At 42.3% G+C, this 22,603-nt stretch overlaps 1 protein-coding gene across 4 annotated transcripts in view; it reads left to right on the top strand.

Annotated features, from left to right (window-relative positions):
* The window catches only part of LOC142257211 (myosin-binding protein C, fast-type-like), a 207,757-nt gene that overhangs the window by 166,671 nt on the left and 18,483 nt on the right, over positions 1-22,603 (top strand). For all 4 annotated transcript variants that reach the window (XM_075329353.1, XM_075329356.1, XM_075329354.1 and 1 more), the window contains 4 exons: positions 905-1,039; positions 7,474-7,641; positions 9,001-9,089; positions 13,654-13,849. In XM_075329353.1, coding sequence (XP_075185468.1) covers positions 905-1,039; positions 7,474-7,641; positions 9,001-9,089; positions 13,654-13,849 — 588 coding nt within the window. The remainder of the gene's footprint in view (positions 1-904; positions 1,040-7,473; positions 7,642-9,000; positions 9,090-13,653; positions 13,850-22,603) is intronic.

Here is a 22,603-nt window from a genome sequence, read left to right on the forward strand (position 1 = left end):
TAGCTAGAAGAAAAAAATCAGACTTATGAACAGCTCTATAGAATAATAGTCTGAGTGTGATCACATCTTTTGTTGTCGCACTTGCGATGTCGGTGGGGTCAAATCGAAACTGACGCACATCCGGCGTCACTTTCGACATCGTTGTGTGTAAATCCTAGATGATACGATTAACGAGCGCAAAAGCGTCGTTATCGTATCATCGGTGCACACTCTGACTTTTTCATAATTACGCTGCCGCGACAGGTACAATGCTGTTCCTCGTTCCTGCGGCAGCACACATCGCTGCGTGTAAAGCCGCAGGAGCGAGGAACATCTCCTTACCTGCCGCCGGCGGCTATACGGAAGGAAGGAGGTGGGCGGGATGTTTATATCCTGCTCATCTCCGCCCCTCCGCCGCTATTGGCCGCCTGCCGTGTGACGTCGCTATGACGCCGCACGACCCGCCCCCTTAGGAAGCAGGCGGGTCGCCGGCCAGAGCGACGGTCGCAGGGCAGGTAAGTGCATGTGAAGCTGGCGTAGCGATAATTTTCGCTACGCCAGCTATCACAAGATATCGTACCTGCGACGGGGGTGGGGACTATCGCGTGCGACATCGCAGCATCGGCTTGCGATGTCGCAACGTGCAAAGCCCGCCTAAGACCCTAAATACAATCATGTACGTGAGCCCTTAATGAGTCAGAAGCATCTACCACCGACATGCCCCATCATTAAGACAAGCAAGAAAATTGCCCGTCTTGATGAACTGGGGCCAACGGTTATAAGTTATCCCTGAACCACCAATTGAATGGAGAGGATCATGAACATCTACATTTCCTTATTGCCAAACAGATTTGATGCAAACCCTTTAAAATGACTATTGATGTGTCAAGATTTAAAGATAAATCAATAATCTCCTGTCTTTCAGCTCCAACTAGTGAACCTCTGCACTTGACGGTTGAGGACGTCACAGACACCACTTGCACTTTGAAATGGAGACCACCAGATCGTATCGGTGCTGGGGGAATTGACGGGTATCTCATTGAGTACTGCAAAGAGGGGTGTAAGTACTAGCGATATCTTCCATATATGTCATAGTAGCTATGGCGGGAGGTGCAGAGGACGCAGTATTAAAAATAGCACGTCGGGGTGGGGGACTGTGTGGCAGATTTTGCATTGAGCTCTGAAGTTTCAAGTTCCATCTCTGATACATGTGTATGTGACATTAATAAAGGGGGATTTCTGCTGAAAATTCTTAAGATCTTATAGTGACAAGTTATTCTAGAAATAATTAAACACTTCTGAAATCTTTTAGAATTAATTGTCATTAATATTGTAATTAATTGTATTCATAATTCCACACTTCATATTAGATAATTACTATTATATCACATATTCTCTTGAAGGAGTTGGCAAATATGGAGACTTTTTTTTGCTGAAATGCATGTATTTTGAGCTCAAAATAATTTTTTAAATTAGATTTTAATTAAAAATGTTGCATGTTTTGGCTTTGACGGGCCCTTCGATTCCCTGCGCATTAAATTTTCATGTGGTCTTTGGTCATAAGTCAGTTGAGAAGAGGTTAGAAAAAGACAGAAGAGTGACAAACTCTCCTCCTCGGTTGACTCATCCTTTGTCCATCAATGGACAACGCAAAACAGAAGGTTATCAAAGCAAAATGGTGTAACATTTTCAATCAAACCCAATTTTACAAATATTTTTTAACCTCTTTTTGACGTTTGAGGTATATTTACTAGAAATGAGCGAACCGGTCGCGGTTCGGCTCGAGGTCGGTTCGCCGAACGGAGCTCCCGTTCGACTTCGGTTCGTCGAACGTTCGACGAACCGAACTCGAACCAATAGGCTATAATGGGAGGCAATCACAAACACATAAAAATGCATGATAAATGTACACATACAGTTAATAAACATTGCCATAACACTTACCGGTCCCCGCGATCCCTCCTGCACTCTGTCTCCTGCCGCTATTCCATCCGATGATCGCTGAATCCTCCCGGTGACTGGCACTGCCAGCAGAGATGCAGGACCTATCGTGACGTCAAAATAGCCATGTGGCCAGTCACGTGGCTATTATCTCATTGGCTACAGACTGGTCACATGACTATGACGCGTCATGTAGGACCTGCGAGTGCATCTCTCCGGTACACGGTGCACATTTGTGTATCGCCGTGTATCAGCGACATGCTCTAGCACACGGTCGACTCCCCGTTCCGTTAGGGACCGGCTGACACAGCCGGTCATTAACGGAGATCACCGTTGCCATAGCAACGCAGTTAGCGGTGACGTCACCGCTAACCGCGGCTCCGGGAGCACCGTTGCTATGGTAACGCGTCTTTCAGCGTTACCGCTGTTACCACTAGCAGCACTGATCACTCACGGAGTGAAGGCTGCATGCTGCTTCTCGTGCAGCTTTCACGGAGTGATTTCTGCACGGGAAGCAGCGTCTTCCCTCATGCAGCAGTGATGTAGCAGAGCTGCATTTGTTGAACGAGGAAGACAGAAGACCATGGATCGTGGAGGGCTGACAGGGGGTAATAAAGATGGAGTCTCTAATGTGTCTGTGTATTTATTTCTATTAAAGTATTTTTTCTCTGTGTGGTGTCTTTTTTTTAACCCTTTATTGGAGATTCTTAATGGCCGGGTCAAACGTGCCTGACATTAAGAATCTCTGGCTTAATACTGGCTAGTAAAACAAAGCCAATATTAACTCATGATTACCCAACAAGCCACCCGGCTCCAGGGCTGTTGGAAGAGTTGGATACAGCGCCAGCTGATGGCGCTTCTATGAGAGCGCCATTTTCTGGGACGGCTGCGGACTGAAATTCGCAGCAGAGGCACCCAGAAACCTCGGGCTAACCTGTGCTGCTGATTCCAATCCCCACCTGCCTAGTTGTACCTGGCTGGACACAAAAATGTGGCGAAGCCCACGTCATTTGTTTTTTAATTATTTCATGAAATAAGTGAAATAATTAAAAAAACGGGCTTCCCTATATTTTTGGTTCCCAGCCGGGTACAAATAGGCAACTGGGGGTTGGAGGCAGCCCGTGGCTGCCTGCTGTACCTGGCTAGCATACAAAAATATGGCGAAGCTCACGTCATTTTTTTGGTGGGCAAAAAACTTCTGCATACAGTCCTGGAGGGAGTATGCTGAGCCTTGTAGTTCTGCAGCTGCTGTCTGTTCTTCTCCATACAGACAGACAGCAGCTGCAGAACAGCAGCAAAGTGGAGAAAAAGTGGAGACAAAAATGGAGAAAAAGTGGAGAAAAAGTGGAGAAAAAATGTAGAAAAAGTGGAGAAAAAATGGAGAAAAGGTGGAGAAAAAGTGGAGAAAAAATGTAGAAAAAGTGGAGAAAAAGTGGAGAAAAAATGGAGAAAAAGTGGAGAAAAAGTGTAGAAAAAATGTAGAAAAAGTGGAGAAAAAATGGAGAAAAAGTGGAGAAAAAGTGGAGAAAAAGTGGAGAAAAAAATGGAGAAAAAAGTGGAGAAAAAGTGGAGAAAAAGTGGAGAAAAAATGTAGAAAAAATGTAGAAAAAGTGGAGAAGTGGAGAAGAAGTGGAGAAGAAGTGTTTGTTCATGCCAGATGGGAGATAAATAATTTTTTACCGGCGCTGTCATTTACTGTAACGCGATAATCGGTATACGCTGTATACCTGTGATCACGTGAGCGGGGACCGGAAAAACCATCCTGAATCATGATCTCCAGGGTCTCAGCTAGCCCTGAAACCCCGGAGATTTTCTGACGCCGGGGGGCGTTATTCACTTATTTCTGCCTGCTGTTTATAAACGGCAGATCAGAATAAGGCTACATTAACACGACCGATCCATTTTTGCGGTCTGCAAAAAACAGCCCGGTTTTTTTCACGGGTGCTTCCGTGTGGCATCCGTTTCCGTTCCGTAGACGGTCCATATGTCATCTGTTTGTCATCCGTGTGCCTTCCGTTTTTTTTGTGTACTGCAAAAAAACTGAAGGAGGGTAAATGCATAAATTTACCCAGGATCCATAGCTTCATCCTACATGAGGCGGTCACATGTTCACTCCAGTGCCATTTTCTACTGCTTTTCACAGCGTAGAGCGCTCTGGTGATTTTCTTGTGCTTGTGCACTTCATATCAGTCTTTTCTGTCATTATAATGGCAGAAAGACACATAATGTCCCACTCTCCTGCATTTTGTAATTTTGCACCCTTTGGTGCCTTTCATGTGGCACTAAGGGGTGCTTAGCTTTGTATTTAGCCAAAAAAATGACGTAGGGTTCCCCCTAGTTTTGTAGCCAGCTAGGGTAAAGCAGACGGCTGCAGCCTGCAGACCACAGCTGGCAACCTCACCTTGGCTGGTAATCCAAAACTGAGGGCACCCCACGCTGTTATTTTAAATTAAATAAATAATTTAAAAAAAAAAAACACGTAGGGGTCCCCCCAAAATTGGATCACCAGCCAAGGTAAAGCGGACAGCTGGGGTCTGATATTCTCAGACTAGGGAGGTCCATGGTTATTGGACTCTCCCCAGCCTAAAAATAGCAGGCCGCAGCCGCCCCAGAAGTGGCGCATCCATTAGATGCGCCAATCCTGGTGCTTCGCCCCAGCTAATCCCATGCCCTGGTGCGGTGGCAAACGGGGTAATATATGGGGTTAATACCAGATGTGTAATGTCACCTGGCATCAAGCCCTGGGGTTGGTGAGGTCAGGCGTCTATCAGATACCCGACATCACCAACCCAGTCAGTAATAAAAAAAAATAGACGACAAACACATTTTTATTTGAAAAAACACTCCCCAAAACATTCCCTCTTTAACCAATTTATTAGAAAGAAAAACAAATCCAGGTCTGGTGTAATCCAAGGGGTTGCCATGACGATCCACACTGTCCCAGTCAATGAAGAGCAGAATGTTCCCCATTGGCTGGGAGAGCAATGCAGTGACCTGAGCTAACATCAATGGGTCAGCCCAGGTCACTGCAGGGGATGACAAGTGCTGCTGTCAGCGAGGTACATTACCTGCGCTGATCTCCTGCACTGCTGACAGCACCTGTCACTGACTTCAATGACCGCCGCCTTCACAGCCAAGTATCGCGAGAGGCCCGTGACGTCACCGCTAGTCAGTATCGGGTCGGAAGCGAGAGAAGGTGATGTGACAAGCGGCGGCCATGGAGGACAGTGACAGCGCTGAGGTCGGGATGGCGGGACTTCATCACCGCAGGTAAGCCGAGCGGGACCATGTGTGCAGAGTGTGTGTGTGTGTGTGTGTGTGTACATGCCGCGGGCAGGAGGGGGCGGAGCGAGCTGAGCGGGGAAGTGTGGGCTTCCTGCACGTAACTAGGATAAACATCGGGTTACTAACCAAAGCGCTTTGGTTGGATACCCGATGTTTATCTTGGTTACCAGCTTCTGGCAGGCTGCCAGCAATGGCTCCTGCACACTGTAGCTGTAAAAAGCCCTGCTTTTTGCTGCTAGAACCGTTCTCGAACGTATCTAGAACTATCGAATTTTAGCAAAAAAGCTCGAGTTCTAGTTCGATCTAGAACACCCCCCAAAATCACTCGAGCCGCGAACTGGAGAACCTCGAACCGCGAACCGCGCTCAACTCTAATATTTACATCAAAGGTCAAGTTGCTGCCTTTGATGCAGGCTCGCACACCAAGCCCGCATCTTTACCTGCGCATGTCGGCTGATCTGTTCAGCCGAAATCTACCTCTTGGTTAAATCAGTGGCTTTCCTGATGAAGAAGTGGGGAGATACTTCGAAATGCATTGAATAAAACCACCTCCTTTGGATTTATGTAATTTCTACAGCAGCGCAGTGAAAGTTCCACTTTAATTGCGTACCTGATCTACTTCGACATGTGCCTGTAACAGCCGCGGGTGGATTGGACATCTGGACCCAGCTGTTAACCAGTTGAATCCCGCAGTCCATCTCGGACAGCAGGATTTAACATGCGCCGGTGGGGAGTGTGTCTTTCCCGACTCCCACCGGAGACCCTGTGACATGATCGCTGGACACCGATGGGTTATCATAACAGCCTGAGGTCATCTGAGGTCTATCATGACGATCTGTTGTGTGCCAGCGTTTTAGGAGATCGTCATTTCTACTTTACAGAGTAGTGTGGATGATGATGCTGATGCACTGCTCTGAACAACACAAGAAATCAGATGATCGGAGCTTCATATAATCATAGAATGGTAGAGTTGGAAGGAACCTCAAGGACCATTGGGTCCAACCCCCTGCGAGTGCAGGCTTTCCTAAATCATCCCAGCTATATGTTTATCCAGTTTCCACTTGAAGATTTCCATTGATGGAGAACACACCACCTCCCCTGGTCGCCTGTTCCACTCCCTGACTGCCCTCACCACCTCCCGTGATCGCCTTTTCCACTCCCAGTCCCTGACTGCTCTCACTGTCAGAAAATGTTTCCTAATGTCTAATCTGAATCTCCTTCCTTTAAGTTTCAGCCCATTGCTTCTTGTACTTCCTTGTGCTAATGAGAACAGGGGAGTTCCCTCTGCACTGTGACTTCCCATCAGATATTTGTAGACCGCTATTAAGTCTCCTCTCAGCCTTCTCTTTTTCAAACTAAACATCCCTAGTTCTTTTAGCCGTTCTATATGACAGTCAAGGGGAGTAATAAATAAAATAAAAAGTGAAAAAAGTAAAAAAAAATGAAACTTGAAATTACCCCCTTTTACTCTACTGAAAATGAAACAATGAAATAAGCATTAAAAATTCACATTTGGTATAAAGTAGCTGCATTCAAAATTTTTCGATCTATAAAAATATAACATAAATTAATCTGATCAGTAAATGGCTTAACAAAGTAAATTTAGAACACCATAATTAAGGTTTCTTGGCAGTAGAGCGAATAAAACAACACATCTACTCAAAAATGGTATCAGTAAAAATGTCAGATTAGGGCACAAAAATTAAACCCGTGCACAGCCCCAAATCTACTAAAATAAGAATAAAAATAAAATGTTGCAATTTTTGGAAAACACATTTTTTCTTATAAATTTCAGATTTTTTTGAACACTTAAATTGAAATAAAACAATACATGTTTAGTATCTACGAACTTGTACCGACCTGGTTAATCATACTGTCAGGTCAGTTTTACCATATAGTGAACATGGAAGACATAAAACATCCAAAATGTTTGTAGAATTGCACTTTTTTTGCAATTTCACAACATTTGGATTTTTTTTCCCCATTTTCCAGTATGATATATGATAGAATGAATTATTTCATTCAAAAGTACAACTCGTCCTGCAAAAAACAAGCCCTTGATGGAAAAAATAAAAAAGTTATGACTCTTGGAAGAAGGGGGGAAAACACGAAAAACGGGAAAAAAATACAATAACGGAAAATGGTAAGATCATGACGGGGTTAAGCCTAAATACATGCATTTTAGTAAAAAACAAAATGACAAATTTTGAAAACCAATTTAGTAAAATTTTCAGTAAATTGACAATTTATCTTCTTTGCTAATTATAGCTGACGAGTGGATTGAGTCCAACAAGGAGCTTGTGGAGAGATGTGGATACACCGCAAAGGGTCTTCCCACCGGGGAAAAACTTTTCTTCCGAGTCCGCGCCATCAATATAGCGGGCAAGAGTGAGCCGGCAACTCTCGGGAACCCAGTTACAATCCGGGAGATTGTGCGTAAGTTACTTTTACGTATTACCTATCTATGTCAAGAACGGTGGAATTCCTGTAGGGTGCAGTTTTTAAGTCTAAGCCAGTGGTGAATTGAGAAGAATGTAAAAGGAAGGACACTTCCCAAAATGTGCCATTTTTTGGGTCACTGTCATTTCCTCCAGCCGCTGCATATTTTAGGTGGAGTTTCATGGATGGAAACTTTCCATAAAAGCGAATAACATAAGAAGAAACAACTAAGGCGATGTGCCTTCATTGCGTTTTTATGTGCAGAATATCTGCACATAAAAACTCATGTTTGGCAGGAAAAAAGCAGCTGAAAAAATGTGCATTTTTTCTTGCGTTTTTGCGTTTTTTTCCACATGCTTTATTAGATGCTTATTATTATGCAGTTTTTAATCATGGTAAAAGCAGGGGTTCAGACGATATACCCCCGTGGACGCTGCTGGGTCACTGGTTGGTCTTATAGCAGGGACCCGGCTCTCTCTGCTCAGAATGGTGTTTAACCCTCGAATGCTGCGATCAGGGCGATCGCAGCATTCAGGAGGCAGGGAGAGGAATTGCTTATATTTCTGTGGTGATCGGGTCCCTGTAATGTAATCACTGTCATTGCTACCCTGAGTCATCACCATGATGACCCCGGGTTACTGAGGTACAGATCGCATCACAGACCAGAGCACCTATGTCACCGGAGTTCCCTGCAGCAAGGTCTCCCGGTAAAGACCGCATGCTGACACTGGCTATGTGGCCTAGGTGCAGGGAACCCCGGTGACATCAAAAGGTGAACTGAGTTCATGCCGGCAGATCTGTAGAAAACCCTGGTGAACTCGATTCACCTTGTGATGTCACCGGAGTTCCCTGCAGTAGGTCCCGCGGTAAAGACTCCAAGATGAGGAAATGGCTTCAGGGAACCCCAGGAATGTAAAAAAACCCACATAAAAACGTACAAAAAAAGCAACGTTGACATTACACATGCATTCTTTCCTGTGTTTTTCACTGACTCCATTGAAGTCAATTGGTAAAAAAAAGCAGGAAAAAAATGCAGAAACAATTGATACGCTGCTTCTTTTTTCAGCAATGTGTGAACAGCAAGTCAGGATTCTCATAGACTTTGCTGAGATGCTTTTTCCTAGCTTTTATTGATTAAAAGAAGCAAGGAAAAAGCAACGTGGGCACACGGCCTAAATGTTCATGCATGACGAGTTCTTGGCTGGAAATGCGCCAGGCTCAAGTTGCACAAAGGACAGTAAAGGTTCGAACAGGGCACATACTTTCTAAAAAAGGTTCAAACCTTATTTTTTTGTCTTTGGAAACAAAATACCTATGTGTAGTACAATTTGCAATATTCTCTTATTTTAATTATAGAGTCACCAAAGATCCGACTACCAAGGCAACTCCGGCAAACCTATATTAAGAAGGTTGGAGAACAAGTCAACCTTGTCATCCCCTTCCAGGTATGGCATAATGTACCAGATTGGACACCCTTCAGACGGGTGAAGCAACCTTGAAATTTCAGTGACCTCTAGGTCTGACCTTTGGTATCCCCTTTTGGCAATCGATGGGGGTCTCCCCTTCTCCGATCCAACATGTATCACCTATCCAAAACGCGATACTTATGACTTGTTTAGACCAACATATTCTTTTCATCACAGTTTTTTTTTCCACTAAAATGAGTGTAAACAGTTGCATAAAATCAAGAATAATATAATAGGCTTCCCATAGAAAAACATTCACAGCTGAAGATAGACAAGAGGAGTCTTATCCATGGAGCTAAAATGAAACGTGAATTGATTGAAGGCTCACCTGATGTAGTTGTGTTAGTCACAACTACTATAAAAGCACGTCACATGTCTGCTGAAGCACCCCCAAAAGGAAGATCGGTGGCATGGAAGATGAAAGGGTTAAACCGGTGCTGCCGTGGATTAAACAGTGATCCATCTATGGTGGAACTCTTGAGTTTATTTGTCAACACGTTTCCGACAATGATTCTCCTTCATCAAGACAAAAATCACGTATCACAGACTGTATATGATTATATCCTGATGAAGGATTTGAACCCAGGCCCTCTCACACCCCAAGCAAGAAGCCTATCACTAGACAAATGATAGGAAGTAAAAGACATCACCTGGGCTCTTCCTCCAATGAACACATGCAGGCATCATGAAGGATTGGAACGACCAACTGGCCAAAGCCCAACAAAGTCCATGGGCTCTGTCCAGGATTTGAACTCAGGATGTCTTGCACCCCAAGCAAGAAGGCTACCACTAGACCAATGAGAGGAAGTAAAAGACGTCACCTGGGCTCTTCCTCCAATGAACACATGCAGGGATCATGAAGGATTAGAACGACCAACTGGCTGCAGCCCAACAGAATTCATGGGCTCTGTCCAGGATTTGAACCCAGGACCTCTCGTACCCCATGCAAGAAGCCTATCACTAGACCAATGAGGGGAAGTAAAAGACATCATCTGGGCTCTTCCTCCAATGAACACATGCAGGCATCATGGAAGATTTAAACGACCAACTGGACAAAGCCCAACAGAGTCCATGGACTCTGTCCAGGATTTGAACCCAGAACCTCTTGCACCCCAAGCAAGAAGGCTACCACTAGACCAATGAGGAGAAGTAAAGTATGTCACCTGGGTTCTTCCTTCAATGAACATATGCAGGCATCATGGAAAATTGGAACAAACTGGCCGCAACCAAACAGAGTCCATGGGCTCTGTCCAGGATTTGAACCCAGGACCTATCGCACCCCAAGTGAGAAGCCTACTACTAGACCAATGAGCTGAAGTTAACTGCCACCCATTTTCTGCATGCCTAAAATGTTTGCGCATATTTTGTGACATTTTAGTAGATCATGTGACTTTTTTTGCTATACAAAAAGTACAAAAACAGGTATACGATAAAAATAAAAGTCATTTTTGTAAATAGTCATGAACCACATACTCCATTTTGAAGAATTTGACTCAAAACAAATTACGCAAGACAAAAAAAAAGAAAATTGACTTAAAAAAATGAGGCATTGCCACGTTAGGTGCTTGAACCCTGTTGGCTTCCTGGTCTCCATCATAATCTTAACTGTTTTGGTGTCTTCATCTTCTTGGCTTTTCCCATTTATTTTCACTTTTATGTGTTCTTGGCTCCCAGCGAAAGTCCCTCACTAGTGTGCCAGTCTCCCAACAACTATGAGCCATGGGAATCATTGGTATTACCCCATGCATGCAATCTAATATAGAGTATAGTGTGTTGGTAAGATGGCAGTGGGTCTACAGTTGCCACCGGGCTGGTAAGCTAATGTCTTATCCAGTATTAACGCTAGACGTCTGGTGGCAGGACTTTTATTACAGTCAATAGTAAGTCTATAAAGTCTAGAATTTCGGGCACAGTGATATTGTATTAGCAGTAGCGGAAAATTTCATCCGGCAGAGCCAGTGAGACTCATATTAAAATGCGAAGCTTGTGTGAACTGTCTGCATTGCCAGCCATGAGTCTGGTCCCGAATCTTCAATTCTGTTTCTCCAGTTTTCTGAGACATTTGCTGTATATTAGTAGTTTTATTTATTTATTGTTTTACTTTATTCTTTCCATGTTTTACACATTTTTTAAGTTATGCAATCAAAGACTAACATGCAACATTTGATAACTTTATAAGTAAAAGTATTAAGTAACTTTTTGACCTCAATGGTTTACAAAAAGATTTTATTTTGCACCATATTCATGAACCACTTGATAGATTTGGTTAAAAAAAAGTTAGGGAATACCACAAGACAAAAACGAGAAAAATTATCTAAAAAAAAATCACAATTTATGAAATTAGACAATGGACTTTAAAAGGGGTAATCCGGTGCGTCTCACTTATGCATCAGGTGGTGGAAGGCGATCATGCGGGGTGGGAGCAGGTCTTGGGCATGCTAGGCAGGGTTGTTATAATGATACAAATAATTCAAATCGAAAGATGCACAATAATTATTTTCCATATGTGAGACCTGTTAAGCAGCCATTGACACAATGTCAGAGTGTCTCCCATCATATAGCTCAGTTATTAAAGAAATTTTACAGGTTTTTTTATTATAGGATGCTGCTTTATAAACGCAAAGAACCAGTGAGCGTAAATGCAAGGAATCACTGACTGTAAATGCAAAATCCACTGACCATAAATGCAAAGAACCACTGACCATAAATGCAAAGAATAACTGATCATAAATGCAAAGAACATCTGACTGTAAATGCAAGGAATCAATTACCGTAAATACAAAGAACATCTGACTGTAAATGCAAATAGCTACTGACCGTAAATGCAAGGAACCACTGACCGTAAATGCAAAGAACCACTGACAATAAATGTAAAGAGCCACTGACAATAAATGTAAAGAGCCACTAACCGTCAATGCAAAGAGGCACTGATTTTAAATGCAAGAAACCACTGACCATAAATTCAAGGAACCACTGACTATAAATGCAAAGAACCACTGACTATAAATGCAAAGAACCACTGACTATAAATGCAAAGAAACCACTGACCGTAAATGCAAGGAACCACTGACTGTAAATGCAAGGAACCACTGACTGTAAATGCAAAGAACCACTGACTATAAATGTAAAGAACATCTAGCTGTAAATGCAAAGAATATCTGACTATAAATGCAAGGAATCAATTACCGTAAATACAAAGAACATCTGACTGTAAATGCAAATAGCTACTGACCGTAAATGCAAGGAACGACTGACCGTAAATGCAAGGAACGACTGACCGTAAATGCAAGGAACCACTGACCGTAAATGCAAAGAACCACTGACAATAAATGTAAAGAGCCACTGACCGTCAATGCAAAGAAGCACTGATTTTAAATGCAAGAAACCACTGACCATAAATTCAAGGAACCACTGACTATAAATGCAAAGAACCACTGACTATAAATGCAAAGAACCACTGACTATAAATGCAAAGAACCACTGACCGTAAATGCAAGGAACCACTGACTGTAAATGCAAGGAACCACTGACCGTAAATACAAGGAACCACTGACTGTAAATGCAAGGAACCACTGACTGTAAATGCAAAGAACCACTGACAATAAATGTAAAGAGCCACTGACCGTCAATGCAAAGAAGCACTGATTTTAAATGCAAGAAACCACTGACCATAAATTCAAGGAACCACTGACTATAAATGCAAAGAACCACTGACTATAAATGCAAAGAACCTCTGACCGTAAATGCAAGGAACCACTGACTGTAAATGCAAAGAATCACTGACCATAAATGTAAAGAACCACTGACTATAAATGCAAAGAACCTCTGACCGTAAATGCAAGGAACCACTGACTGTAAATGCAAGGAACCACTGACTGTAAGTACAAAGAACCACTGACTATAAATGCAAAGAACCTCTGACCGTAAATGCAAGGAACCACTGACTATAAATGCAAAGAACCACTGACCGTAAATGCAAGGAACCACTGACTGTAAATGCAAGGAACCACTGACTGTAAATGCAAAGAACATCTGACCGTAAATGCAAGGAACCACTGACTATAAATGCAAAGAACCACTGACCGTAAATGCAAGGAACCACTGACTGTAAATGCAAGGAACCACTGACTGTAAATGCAAAGAACCTCTGACCGTAAATGCAAGGAACCACTGACTATAAATGCAAAGAACCACTGACCGTAAATGCAAGGAACCACTGACTGTAAATGCAAGGAACCACTGACTGTAAATGCAAGGAACCACTGACTGTAAATGCAAAGAATCACTGACCATAAATGTAGAGAACCACTGACCATAAATGCAAGGAACCACTGACCGTAAATACAAAGAACCACTGGCCATAAATTCAAGGAACCACTGACTATAACTGCAAAGAACCACTGACCGTAAATGCAAGGAACCACTGACTATAAATGCAAAGAACCACTGACTGTAAATGCAAGGAATGACTGACTGTAAATACAAAGAACACCTGACCGTAAATGCAAGGAACCACTGATGTTTAATCCTTTTATTATAACAGGGAAAACCCAGACCGGTTGTCACATGGACAAAAGATGGTGAACCACTGGATCCAAAGAAAGTCAGTATCAGAACCTCAGACTCGGACACTATTCTCTTTATACGATCATCGGAGCGATCTCATTCAGGAAAATATGATCTTTCTGTAAAAATTGAGAACATGGTCGACTGCGCAACAGTGAATATCCGCATTGTGGGTGAGTACACTTGCCTTATACCAATACAATTACCTGAGAGCGGGGTCACATTGGCATATTAACTCACTCCTAAGTTTTGATTCACTCTTCTTAGTATAGCTATCCTGTATTCCAGTTCATTACAAGGGGCCAATTTTCTTTTTTTACTTAAATGCATGTATTTTGAGCTAAAAATCATTATTGCAATTGGGTTTCATGAAAAATTGTGCACCATTTCCCTTCTATAGCCCTTGTGTTGTGCTGTCCCATATCTCTGGAACCATAAAGTGAATAAAAATAAATATATAATGAAATACTCAGGGGAGTAAATGGAATAAAGTAGACCACTATGGACTTGGGGATAGGTCCCTTTAAATATGCATTCTTGGTCTATATCTATTGAGTGTGTGGTCTTTAACTGGTGTGATGTCAGAGCTAAGCATTGTACACTGACCAATCAGGTGTCACTGCATACCCTTCTTCCCCCTCTTTTACTGTGTACACTACGTATTATGAATCCTGCATGGAACCAGTGCAAGTACCGGTTTTGAGAATTGAGTCTCTGGGGAGGGGCCTGTACGGCATAACCTTATTCCAGGGGTCACGCCACCATATCTGGGCTCTGCTGCCTCCGGGACGCTGCCAGTAATATTTACGGCTTGGCGTCATGCTACTCCTGTGAGAGTGCCCTGCTCCATTTTCCCTGCTATCCGGTACCATTGTCCTGACCCCTGACCTGTCTGACCTCTGTTTCCCCTGTTCTGTCTGACCTTCGTCCCGACTACCCTGCCTGACCTCCGTCCCTTCAGCCCTGTCTGACCTCCACTTTTCCTTCTTGTTCTGGCCTCCATCTGTCCTGCCCAGCCTTACCTCTGTGTTCCCCAGTTCCCCGGTCTTCTGCCCTCCAAGGTGTCTCTCCTGCATAGTTTGTCTCCCGGCATCCAACCTCAGGTCTGTTCTTGACGGCGGCTAGTTTTGCTCCCTGGTTCAGACATGACATCCTGGCATTGACCCTTTTCTGATTGACTACTCTTACGTTTAGTTTGGCGACCTCTGATGGGCTTCTGTAGTATTACACTCAGGTATAGTTTTCCTGCCTGAGTGTCAGCGCCACCTAGTGGTAGCCTGACACAACTGTGTTTACCTGGAAATAAAGCCTGGCATGATTTTACATTATTTTTGGAGTATGCTTGAAATATAAGCCCGTAGATAGATTTTTTTCAGACTGATAAGGGTTTTTTTTGCCTGCAGTCTGCTGGAAGTTGTTTTTTTTTTTTTACAGCTTCATATATTCACACATATATCTATATTAAGGGTAGTAAAGCACTTATATACCATAATAAAATAAAGGGGCTTAGCAGCATTTTCCAAAATTAGTTTCAAGACAATGCAGCATCTGCTCACACCTGTACTACAGAGTCCAACAGAAGCTTTAATTACTGGTTCTGCTTTGGCTGATAGGTGGCGATGCACCTTGGATGCTGGGATGCATGTCAACGTCTGTCCTGTTTTATGCCTGGGAGCTATGGAATTAATTGTTTGGTATTGATCAGATGTGGACACAGAATGTTCATGCACAGAAGAGGGTTCATGTGCATGAACAGTACATGGACCTTTTTCAGTCCGTTAGCTCAAATAGTTCATCAATATGCACAATGAAACCGGCTTTGGAGGTAGAAGTGGTCCCCTTAACTCTACAGCTTTACCCCTGGTATTGATTACTCCTTTTTGAGTGTCTTGGCCGGGGCTGTCTGCTATTTAAGCTTCTGAGTCTCTGACTTCCACTGACAGTTAATTAGTTCTGCTACATGGCTTGTTTTTTAGTCCTGTGTCTTGTGTTGTCTTCCTGATTCCTCCCATTTTCTGACATCGCCTTCAATTTTGACCATCCACTTGCTTTACGATTTGGTTTCTGATGTGTCCTCTTGGCATTCACCCCACGTGGAGACCCTTTCAGACTCCTGTTCGCTCCTCTGGATGGCAGCCCTTCCATGAAAGAAATCCAGTGGACCTCGTTGTAAAACCAGAAGTTAAAGGGTGAAGGTTAGGGTTCCTCTGGGATCTGTGGCTTGTGCCAAGTCTTTCCAAGGTAGCCCTTTGAAGCCTGTGGCCTCTGACAGGCATGGGAAAAATAAGCTTTCGAATACAGTGCAGAAATATTTTTTTAATTTTTAATTAAAATGTAAAAAAAAGATATTGGACAAAATATATTTTTTAACTTTTGACAATACCCTGTTACTCATGTTGGGAAGGGATGTTAGCTGAGCTACATGAGAAGAACTTATAATTAGTGGCTTCTTGTTGTTGCTGCCTGGATCTAGCTCAGATCTATGTCAGGGGCACTAATTCCTCTTTTGGCACGCACTATGTCCAAAGGCCTGTAACCTTTTTCGGACAGGAGTCAAGATTATCTGTGGTAGGCATTGCAGTTTACTTCCCCCCTCCCTTTCCAGGAAATCTGTTTTTTATTTTCTTCTATATATTATTATATTTTTATGTTACTATTTGAAATGTTGTATTTTATAAAGAAATACCATGATAGGAAACATGGTACCAAAAGAGAAGGATGAAGATGCTGGAATTTTTGGACCAACTCCTTTCCCGCTTTGACACTTCCAGAAGGAGCACTTGTATTAATTTTGCGATTTACAGACATTATCAACACTGTCCCCATTGTATGTCTATGGAGTGTGGGGTAAAAACCTGAGAAAATGAAGGAAACCCAAGCAAACTCCTTGCAGATGTCATCCTTTGTGGGATTTGACCCTGGACCTCAATGCTGCAAAGCAACAGTGCTAACCTCTGAGCTACCTTGTCACATACAGTTAGGTCCAGAAATATTTGGACAGTGACACAAGTTTTGTTATTTTAGCTGTTTACAAAAACATGTTCAGAAATACAATTATATATATAATATGGGCTGAAAGTGCACACTCCCAGCTGCAATATGAGAGTTTTCACATCCAAATCGGAGAAAGGGTTTAGGAATCATAGCTCTGTAATGCATAGCCTCCTCTTTTTAAAGGGACCAAAAGTAATTGGACAAGGGACTCTAAGGGCTGCAATTAACTCTGAAGGCGTCTCCCTCGTTAACCTGTAATCAATGAAGTAGTTAAAAGGTCTGGGGTGGATTACAGGTGTGTGGTTTTGCATTTGGAAGCTGTTGCTGTGACCAGACAACATGCGGTCTAAGGAACTCTCAATTGAGGTGAAGCAGAACATCCTGAGGCTGAAAAAAAAGAAAAAATCCATCAGAGAGATAGCAGACATGCTTGGAGTAGCAAAATCAACAGTCGGGTACATTCTGAGAAAAAAGGAATTGACTGGTGAGCTTGGGAACTCAAAAAGGCCTGGGCGTCCACAGATGACAACAGTGGTGGATGATCGCCGCATACTTTCTTTGGTGAAGAAGAACCCGTTCACAACATCAACTGAAGTCCAGAACACTCTCCGTGAAGTAGGTGTATCTGTCTCTAAGTCAACAGTAAAGAGAAGACTCCATGAAAGTAAATACAAAGGGTTCACATCTAGATGCAAACCATTCATCAATTCCAAAAATAGACAGGCCAGAGTTAAATTTGCTGAAAAACACCTCATGAAGCCAGCTCAGTTCTGGAAAAGTATTCTATGGACAGATGAGACAAAGATCAACCTGTACCAGAATGATGGGAAGAAAAAAGTTTGGAGAAGAAAGGGAACGGCACATGATCCAAGGCACACCACATCCTCTGTAAAACATGGTGGAGGCAACGTGATGGCATGGGCATGCATGGCTTTCAATGGCACTGGGTCAATTGTGTTTATTGATGACATAACAACAGACAAGAGTAGCCGGATGAATTCTGAAGTGTACCGGGATATACTTTCAGCCCAGATTCAGCCAAATGCCGCAAAGTTGATCGGACGGCGCTTCATAGTACAGATGGACAATGACCCCAAGCATACAGCCAAAGCTACCCAGGAGTTCATGAGTGCAAAAAAGTGGAACATTCTGCAATGGCCAAGTCAATCACCAGATCTTAACCCAATTGAGCATGCATTTCACTTGCTCAAATCCAGACTTAAGACGGAAAGACCCACAAACAAGCAAGACCTGAAGGCTGCGGCTGTAAAGGCCTGGCAAAGCATTAAGAAGGAGGAAACCCAGCGTTTGGTGATGTCCATGGGTTCCAGACTTAAGGCAGTGATTGCCTCCAAAGGATTCGCAACAAAATATTGAAAATAAAAATATTTTGTTTGGGTTTGGTTTATTTGTCCAATTACTTTTGACCTCCTAAAATGTGGAGTGTTTGTAAAGAAATGTGTACAATTCCTACAATTTCTATCAGATATTTTTGTTCAAACCTTCAAATTAAACGTTACAATCTGCACTTGAATTCTGTTGTAGAGGTTTCATTTCAAATCCAATGTGGTGGCATGCAGAGCCCAACTCGCGAAAATTGTGTCACTGTCCAAATATTTCTGGACCTAACTGTATACAGTTGAAACCAGAAGTTTACATCCACTATCTTAAAAGACACATCTGCAGGTTTTTCTCACTATCTGACATGAAATCAGAATAAACCTTTCCTGTTTTAGGTCAATTAGGAACCAAAATTATTGATATTTGCCAAATCCCAGAAAAATGAGAGAGAAAGAGAGCGAGAGAGAGAGCGAGATAGAGAGAGAAAGAGAGAGCGAGAGAGAGGGAGAAAGAGAGAGAGAGAAAGAGAGAGAGAGAAAGAGAGAGCGAGAGAGAGAGAGCGAGAGAGAGAGAGCGAGAGAGAGAGAGAAAGAGAGAGAGAGAGAGAGAGAGAAAGAGACAGAGAGAGAGAGAGAAAGAGAGAGAGAGAGAAAGAGAGAGCGAGAGAGAGAGAGAGAGAAAGAGAGAGCGAGAGAGAGAGAGAAAGAGAGAGAGAGAGAGAGAAAGAGAGACAGAGAGAGAGACAAAGAGAGAGACAAAGAGAAAATGTTTTAAGGCATTTTTATTACTTTCTGCAAAGTCAAAAGTTTACATACACAAAGAGCACTATGCCTTTAAACAATATGGAACAGCCCATATGATGATGTCATGTCTTTGTAAGCTTCTGATAGGTTTATTGGCAACATCTCAGTTAATTAGAGACACACCAAAGGATATATTTTAATGCACACCTGAAACACTCTGCTTCTTTGTGTATCATCATGAGAAAGTCAAAAGAAATCAGCCAAGATCTCAGGAAGAGAATTGTGGACTCACTCAAGTCTGGTTCATCCTTGGGTGCAATTTCATCTGTTCAAAAAATGTTATGCAATTGTTTGTACTTGAAATGATATGCAAGAACAAACAATATGGGAATATCTAGCCATCGTACCGCTCAGGAAGGAGATGGTTCTGTGTACCAGAGATAAACGGGCTTTGGTCAAACATGTGCATATCAACCCAAGAACAATGCAAAAGACCTTGTGAAGATGCTGGTGGAAGCTGGTAAGATTGTGTCATTATCCACAGCGAAATGAGTACCGCCAGGAAGAAGCCATTACTATAAAACTATAAGTATAAGTAAACGTAAAAAAACAGATTAATGTGAACAGGAACAAAGATCTTAATTTTTGGAGACATGTCCTGTGGTCTGACAAAACTAAAATTGAACTGAATGGCCATAATGACCCTCGTTACGTTTGGAGGAAAAAGGGAGACACTTTGAAGCCTAAGAACACCATCCCAACTGTGAGACATGGGGGTGGCAGCATCATGTTGTGGGGTTGTTTTGCTGCAGGAGGGACTGATGCACTTCACAATATAGGTGGAATCATGGGGAAAGAAGATTATGTGGCAACAGTGAAGCAACATCTTAACACATCAGCCAGGAACTTAAAGCTTGGACGGAAATGGGTATTCCAACTGGACAATGGCCCGAAGTATACTGCCAAACTGGTTACAAATTGGCTTATGGAAAATGAAGTCAATGTTTTGGAGTGGCCATCACAAAGCCCTGACCTCAATCCTATTGAAAATTTATGGGCAAAGCGTAAAAGGCCGGTGCAAGTGGCAACCTACAAACACCAGTTCTGTCAGGAAAAAGGGCCCAAATTCCTACCCACTATTGTGAGAAAATGTTTGACCCAAGTCATACAGTATAAGGGCCATGGGACCAAATACTAAAGAAACGGAGGGAAACTTTTGACTTTAAATAAAAGACTTTTAATAAAAATGCCTTAATACATTCTCTCTCATTATTCTGGCATTTGGCAAATATAAATAATTGTGGTTCCTAATTGACCTAAAACGGGAAAAGGTATATTCTGATTTCATGTCAGTTATTGAGAAAAACATGCAGATGTATCTTTATAGAGAGTGGAGGTAAACTTTTGGTTTCAACCATATATATATATATATATATATATATATATATATATATATTGGTAATTTTATTTTATATTGCCAAAAGAGATCTACAGTGTTTTGTAAAACCTTTTGATTTCTATTTTGTCCCGTGACAAAACATCTCTGGCACTACAGAATATCTTCCATGGTCTAAATGTATGCAGACGGCCTGACTAGTATGTTCATGTCTGTCTTCATATTGCTGATTGATGCAAGAACAACATCTAAAGTTCACGCTCGGGGGAGGAATATCTGTAAAGATCGGGTTTCCTTATCTGAACTATATATAACTAATCCTAGCGGATAATATCCAGTTATGGATGCTTCACCCCCCAGCTCCGGGGAGCTGCAGAATGTGCGAGGTTTATTTTAAAACATCCTAATTCCGATTTTAAAAGGAACATTTATCAGCCTTGAAATAGTCTTGAAAATGATCTAATCCGTCTGAGACGACCGATGTTTCCGTCTCTGTCTTCCTATGCATGGTACATAATTGACCTCCCAAAATTAATACTGGCAGTAGATTTTATTTTTTAATATTTGATCATTTTATCGAAAAAAAACATTAATTTATGGAGTTTTTTTTGTTAATCTGGAGGACCCAGAGCGTTCTTGTATAGGGTTGACAATTGACCATGTAATTCTCCATTTCTCCTGTAGTGGCCACTGTTGAGTTAATGTAGGGTCACTTGCATCTTTCCCTCGCAATATCAATAGGTCATCAAGGGTTTCGGATGTCGGACCAACGAGGATCAGCTCATCACTGGGCCAGCTTCTATGAAAAATGAGTTTTGTTGATGAGACAGTCACCTAAATAAAGCAACATATGTAGCTTGAATGACTTTAGTCTTGATAAATAAAATGGTACAATGATGCGATGCACCAATTTGCACAATATATTCGCACTGTGTAGGATCAGATTCATATACATATTCCTAAAAATTAGTAAATCGATTTGATACAAATTTAATTCATATGAAATTTAAGGAAGTTTACTGGACCTGAAAAATTCTAAAATTTTATGTTTTGATACCCACAAATCGCCAAAAATATCTTCCGTTATTTTGCACAGGGCAGAAGATTACATTAGCCAGAGAAGTAATTTTAGTAATCTTGCTATTTTCACACTGAACATTGGGACTTTCCTAGATTCATACTGTTCTTTCAGGAAGTTTTCAGCAGATTTGTTATCATCAGAGGCAGGATTACAATGACAAGTAAAACAGGATCTACCAATAACATAGGGGTTGTCCCTGCTGCCCCACCCATCACAATGATATTTGCACATGCTCATTAGGAATTTCAGTGCAAAAGAAAGGATCAGAATCTGTGGCTATGTACATGTATTGTTTCCTGAAACGACAGGAAGTTAGAGTCTAAAACAGCGCTAAAGGCTGGTATGAATCAGTTTTGTATCACAACAGATGGTAATGTTCTGAATCATACTTTCTTTCATCAAATGCTGAATTTAATGCCTCCATGCAATGTAGATCAATGTTGGCTAACTTAGATGAAGCGGTCAGCCTATAAAGTATAAGGCCTCATTGGCTATGTACATGTGTTGTTTCCTGAAACAACAGGAAGTTATAACAGCGCTAGTGGCAGGTATGAATCAGTTTTATATCACAACAGATGGAAGTGTGCTGTATTGTACCTTCTTTCATCAAATGCTGAATTTAATGTCTCCATGCAAATTAGATCAGTGTTGCCTGACTTCAGATGGAGCGATCAGCCATGTAATTTGTAAGGCCTCACAAATCAAGGGATCGGGCATGCTGAATTTCAGTGTCTGATCCTTTTATTCCCCAGTGAGATAGGCCCCTACCAGAAGTGTCAAATAACAGTTTACTCACCTAGTGTTCATGTGTATGGGGAAGGGGATCGGAATATAGAGTTGTCACCTTTAAATGTGCTTGTTGTTGACTCAAATGTAGTTATTTCTATTTTTTAAAGCAGGGTTTCCAAACATATCATGTTGATGACCTACCCTTTAGACAGGTCATCAATATCTTATCAGTGGGTGTCCAACATCTATCAGTATTCCTTGCCAGCAAGCATTCTCATTAGATTCCCAGATGTTCCAGTTTGGGCAACTGAAGCAGTCTGTTGTTGTGTCTCCCTCTATCTGTCTTTCCTTCCCTTGGTGTTTTATTAGTGCAGCGGTGGGGCTAGCATCCCTCACCTGCCAGCTCACTAGCCAGGGCTATTGCAGGTTCTTCCAGGGTCTTAGGTATCCTGTTTGGCGACAGGTGCAAAACCTGTATAGGGACTGGCTAGGAGTGTATGGTACAGCTGCAGGTGAGTAAAGAAGGTGTCCCATTTTCCCCCTCTCTAGCGCTAGGGTCCCTCGTTGTTAAAGAGTCCCTGTTGTACACGTTGTGATGTATTGTGTGTCGCATTGTGCGCCATACTTCCCTGTCACAACTGTG

This window comes from Anomaloglossus baeobatrachus, chromosome 11 (assembly GCF_048569485.1).
Source record: "Anomaloglossus baeobatrachus isolate aAnoBae1 chromosome 11, aAnoBae1.hap1, whole genome shotgun sequence".
NCBI lineage: Eukaryota > Metazoa > Chordata > Amphibia > Anura > Aromobatidae > Anomaloglossus > Anomaloglossus baeobatrachus.